The 6,159-nt window shown below is 33.2% G+C and overlaps 1 protein-coding gene across 1 annotated transcript; it reads left to right on the top strand.

Moving 5' to 3' along the window:
* The first annotated feature begins 2,381 nt into the window (after positions 1-2,381).
* Positions 2,382-4,038, top strand: LOC136061023 (uncharacterized). The gene has a single exon (XM_065763562.1). The coding sequence runs from the start codon at positions 2,743-2,745 to the stop codon at positions 4,036-4,038; it is 1,296 nt and encodes a 431-aa protein (XP_065619634.1). The 5' UTR covers positions 2,382-2,742.
* The last annotated feature ends 2,121 nt before the right edge of the window (positions 4,039-6,159 follow it).

The following is a 6,159-nucleotide window of genomic DNA, read 5'->3' on the forward strand; positions in this document are numbered from 1 at the left end:
GAAAGTTAAAAATGGGAAATTTCAAGGAAAGAAGTCTCCTAAAGAATTTGGATAAAATTTAGTTACAAAATTGATTGTAAATATTGGATAAGGATTTGCTGCAAACTAAATTGCAGCAACTTTTACAAAATACACACATGTCAAGTGGCTATTTGGTGGAAAATTTAATTTTAACAAGGAAGTTTTTATTTAAATTAAATATAAGTCTAAACAAGTGTTTATCTGAAGTATTGATACACGTGCACTTTTGCAAGAGTTGTTGCAACTTAATTTGTATCAAATCCATATCCATATCTTAATTATGAAATGATTTTTGTCTATTTGAAATTAAATATAGAAAGCATAATAATTTTTAAGTCCTAGCATATTAACACAAGCTACGCCCTAATTATAAAATGATATTTGTCTATTCGAAAGCAAATATAAAAAGGAGAGTAATTTTTAAGTATTAACATCTTCACATATGCTATTTGAATGTTTAGACTTTTTTCCCCAATAAGAAAATATAAAATTTTCAAATCCTAAAGTTTAAAACATGTTTGAATCCTCTTTCTCCGCTTATTGTAATAATGGAATTATCAAAAAGATAAAACCCTTAGCAAACACATTTATTTGTCAACAATATTATGAATTGTAAACAACTTCTTTTTATTCAATTTAAAAAAAAAAAAAATTGAAGAAATACACTTAAAAATATATAAGATTTCTTCATACCCATAACATCAAAATTAAAATAAATTGTCCAACAGTGCAAGGGGATTCTTTAATATCAATACATATTAGTGGAGAATTTTTTTTTTTTAGAATTTAGTATATTCATAGAACAAACAAGACACAAAGCCTACAGACTCTACTAAAACAAAACCAACACCCTGTTGCGGACTTTACAACATGCAGATACCAAAGAACAAACAAAATTTTCAATTAGCACTCCTGTTAAAAATTGATACTAAAACATCTGCTTAAAGTTTAAACTATAGAATAGCACTAGCAAACACAATTGGCAACAAGAGCCATTAGGAAATCAAAGGAATATACTCAGGTAACAAGGTGCACGCAATCCCATCTAGAACTTAGAACTTTGTTTAATGGAGATTAGTAAAAGGCTAGAATTAACAACAAAAGGAAAACATGTGCATAATAATAATAATAATAATTATTATTATTATTATATTTTTATTATATGATAATTCAATAATTTGGGAAGAGGAAATTTGAATATTGAATGTCTCCATAAATTATGCAAAGTTATGTTAATTGAGTTATAAAACTTTTGATATACAATTTCGTTCTTCCATTTCACAATAATTTATTATTTGATAATTCAATATTTTGAGAAGAGGAAGTTTGAATATTGAATGTCCCCATAAATTACGCAAAGTTATGTCAATTGAGTTATAAAACTTTTGGCATACTATTTCGTTCTTCCATCTCACAATTATTTATTATTTGATAATTCAATAATTTGAGAAAAAGAAGTTTGAATATTGAATGTCTCCATAAATTACGCAAAGTTATGTCAATTGAGTTATAAAATTTTTTTCATACAAATCCGTTCTTGCATCTCACAATAATTTATTATTTGATAATTCAATAATTTGAGAAGAGGAAGTTTGAATATTGAATGTCTCTATAAATTACGCAAAGTTATGTCAATTGAGTTATAAAATTTTTGGCATACAAATCTGTTCTTGCATCTCACAATTATTTATCCCAACCATTTTAAGATGACTATTGGTTACAAGAATACTCTAAAAATTCCTTCCTATCTTAAGATTTGTAACCTTTGTTATATTCCCTCTTCTTTATATTTAACATTTACTAGTTTTAGTATTAAAAAAAAAAAACATTTAAGATTAGTTAACCAATAATATCTTCTTTATATTTTAAATAAATACATATTTAATTCTTGTTTGAGCGAAAAGGGAAAATTAATAATAAAAAAAGTTCTAAAAAAAATTCATCTTCCCATAACTCAATCCACAAATCCGGGATAAAATATACCCAATAAATAATAATATAAATAAAAATTATTTACCTTACTTCCCCAGCTAGATTTTCTCCACCAAAAATTAGGAGACAAAATTTTGCTTTCCAGATCCAGTTAATTAAACAAAAACAAAAAAAAAAAACAAAAACAAAAAATCTTATTTTAAATTCCTCCAATAGAATTTTATTAACATGCGAGGAAGCGACCAGAAAAACAAAAAACCAAAAAACAAAAAAACAAAAAACAAATTCAAGAATTAGTTTTTGTCTTCTGGTAAACGTTGAAGGTTCAAAGCTCTTGCAAAATTCAAAGCCAACTGCTAACTCACGCGGCTATAGACTGTCTGACTCTCTCAATTTCCCATTTGACATTTTCCCACAACACTCTCTCAGTAACTTCCTTTCCTCGCTTTTCGTTGCTTTTGCTTTTGCCTTTGCCCTTACCTTGGGTTCGATTACCAAACTTGTTTTCTTCATTAAAATAATACTACTAATACTACTAAACAAACACAACAACACAATGTATAAAGATCATCAAAAATCCGCTCCATTTTTCTCACCACCACCAGCACCAACAAACACCAGTCTTAGTCTAGTATCATTGGATATACTATTCCTTTTATAAAACAAAACAAAACTAAAACAACATCATAGGATTCCACAACTCACTTCGCAACCAAAAAACCCAGAACTACTACTCTCAGATCATCATCAACATCAACATCAACATCAACATCGAGATCAAAGAAAACGATGCCTCTTCCATGGAAGAAGCAGAAGGGGAGTCGCATATCAAGAATAGTGGCGGATCTTCAGTCCTCGCCGAAGCGAGGCGGGTCCCTTGTTGTTCAGACTGGCTTTCCCACTTCTCTCATCGACCTCTTCGTCCAGAACCGTGACCGACTCAACAAAAACAAGAAGAAGAAGAAGAAGAGAGGGAAATCTCCCTCCAACGAAAACGACATACCCGGTAGTCCTGTTGAGATCCAACAAGAAATTCAAGCCGATCCGGCACTTTCAATTTCGCCGACTCCATCTGGGTCGGTGAGTTTTGGCGTTGAGGAGGATCTGACGCCATTGAAGTTGAAGGAAGCAGAGGTTACCGAGGTTCGTAGCGAAGAAGATCAGGTTGTTAAGAATTTCGGTGCGGTCTTGAAAGTTGTGTTTCTGGGGGTGGTTGCGGTATTGGGTTTCATGAGTACTAAACGACTTGCCGTTTGTATTACCTTCTCCGCGTTTCTGCTTATTGTCGCTGACTATCTTTGCAAGCGGTCCTGTTTCTTCTCGGCTAGACCTGCTTTGGAGTCTTTGGTTCAAAGGGTGCAGAAGGGTTTGTTGGTAATCAAGAATATCAAAACTTGTGAGGCTGTGAATGGTGTTGTGGAGGAAGTGGGTGGTGGCGGGGCTGAATCGAAATCTGTGATCGATGAAATCCAAATTGTAGAGACTAGTTTTGTTGTTGATGATTCCAATGAGATTGTTAGTGTTGGACCTGAGATTGATTGCTTTGAAGATGAGGTAAAAAAGGCGGCGAATAAGGAGGTGGTGGTGGATGGATCACAAGTGTTGGTTTGTACAGATGAGAGTTCCAAAGGTTGTAGTAGGAGAGGAAAAGCAAAGAGGATCTTCAAGAAATTGGTGCCGAAGAGGTTGCGAAATTTGAAGAAGGAAAAGAAGGGGAAGAGGATGATGGAGGAGGAGTCTATCAGTGAGGCATCGAGTAATTTGGGGGATGAATATGATACATTGGGGAGTGGAGTTGATGAGGAGAAAGAGGATGATGGTATTGGTAAAGACCAAAATCAAAGTGTACGCAAATTAAATTCATTAGAAGAAGAAGAATTAGGTGGGGATGGAAATTCTAGTAATGATCAAGTATCACGGGCTGGCAATGAGTCGGCAGTGATTGGTGAAAGGAAGGAGGGGAGTTTGGGTTATATAACTCTCCTTCTGATTGTTCTTGCTGGACTTGCAGGAGGTAAAGTTGTGGCTTTGACAATCACAATTCTTTATAGTGATAGTGTTGTTTCCATTTTGGTAAAGTGTTAATTGAATCCTCAAAAGTGTATTCCGAAAGCTCTGTATGATAGAAATGCCAACCATTTTGTTGGCTGTGTAGCCAGAGCTTTTGTACTTTGAAATGTAAATTCACAGATACGAAGTATAGTGCACAATTTTAACTCTTCATTTGTATGTTTGTAGTGCTTGGTTGGCAGCTTTGGCCATTGGTTTCCTTTTATTTCCATTTTTTAAGTTTATCTATGTTTGTCAATTGTCATTCAAACTCATGTGCCTCGATGTTCGGTATTGCCCTGTAAATTGCATAAGCTACATGTGTTTCAGTGATTTTTTCTCCTTGTCCCTTTGCCCATAATTTTAGAGAATAAACAAAACTTAAAATACTATAAACTAGTTTAGCTTTCAGAGTTTCTCAAGAGAAACCGATAATTGTATGCGAGTGATTCTGTGATTATATTGAAAACTGTGGAATGAACCCTCGTGTAAAACTATACTTAAACAACAACAGGGCCCAAACTCCAAAGTTGTGGCAGAGTCCTCTGTGTTTCATCTGGAAATGTAGAATGCACAAAATCTCACCCGTTGCTCATCACAGTTCTTATATTACACAAATATGTGTGAATGGGATTTAGATTTCTTCATGTATCATTATCTTAGCGTTGTACATCTTCTTAAAAGAGAATTAATTGCTTAGAAATTTGGTATCCACCTTTCCATTCTAGTTTCTGTATTGGCAGATGGGAAATTCAGTTCTACATTCTGCCTACGTATGAACTTGTCATCTGATGGCTTTGTGACAAATTGGGGAAGGAATGGCATCCTTTAGATTTTTAATTTTTCCATTTTGGTTCTGCTTCCTTTTTTTCTCCTTCCATTCCATTCCATTACTTAGATCTCGACCACTTGTTATTCAGATTCTCTTCACTTTTATGTCTCCAATTTCATAGAACTGATGCCTGGCTACTTTTTCCTACAAAGGTTTAGACAATTCTTGTCTCTGCAAGTCCATCCATTGACTACAAATCTACCACCAATTTGAAGGGGCAAGATTTAACGACAATAGTCCATTAAGTTTCCCCACCAATATCCCCTTTGCCATGGAATCAATAAAGTCTGTTTTTCATTTTTATGAAGAAAGTCCTAAGATACTCTTTTGCAATTCACGCCTCGTGCAACGCTGAGTTATTCACTTATTTGAATAACCAATCAATAACTCAATTAAAATCCCAGCATAACAGAAAATTTGATTCCCATATAACCTCAAAAAACATATCAATAATAGTATTCTTTTTTTCTTAAAATTTGCTTCTGAAACAACTATAACCGACTTAAAACTTTTCATTTTTAAAACTCAGATTGGATGCCTATCATAGAAAGTCATTCTATTTTTTCGGTCTATGATTTGATGGATGCTTGTAATTTATGTATTTGATTGTTTTGGTGCCCTGCTATATACTTCATGACCTGATATTTGGGTGACTCCTGCTTATGACTTTGAATTAAATTTTCTTTACTTATCAGAAAAAAGTAACACTTATTATTTTTGGCAAAGACATTTCAACATCTGTGGAACTGCATTAGAGTGGTTCCCCAGTTGGTCTCTCCAAGTGCCATACAAGTCTAAAATTGTTATTTTGAGACTAAATCATTAGTATCTGGTAGGATTAAAACTACTAATAATAAAAATAAAAATCTCCCAATTTGCTTTTATCCCACATATCAGAAATTACTCTTCTCATGAAGAGGAAATCCTGCACGTCTTCTTGGTGAACCAGATTTGGCAATAGATATTCAATTCTTAACAAATTTTGTCTTAGTGTGTTTGTCATTACTTCTAATAGTGGTTTCACATTGTTCCCCCATCAGCAAGCAGATAAAATTGTTAATGGAAAGTTGCATTATATGTATAAAAGAACATTGTTCATGCAAAGAAATTTCAATAGTGGTGGGGCATCATGAAAGTTCATACTCCATTTAATATTTGTAAAAGCCATTATATTATAGGTGTGGTAATCCTTCTGACCACTCAGATTTCCTTTAGATTTAATTAATAACACTAGCAGTCTAGAAACAAAATTCTATATGCTAAAATATAGACAGCAAATGACAATAAGATTTAGTGAAGAGAATAAAATCTTATCGGTTGGTGAG

Source organism: Quercus suber, unplaced genomic scaffold, assembly GCF_002906115.3.
Source record: "Quercus suber isolate HL8 unplaced genomic scaffold, Cork oak 2.0 scaffold_514, whole genome shotgun sequence".
NCBI lineage: Eukaryota > Viridiplantae > Streptophyta > Magnoliopsida > Fagales > Fagaceae > Quercus > Quercus suber.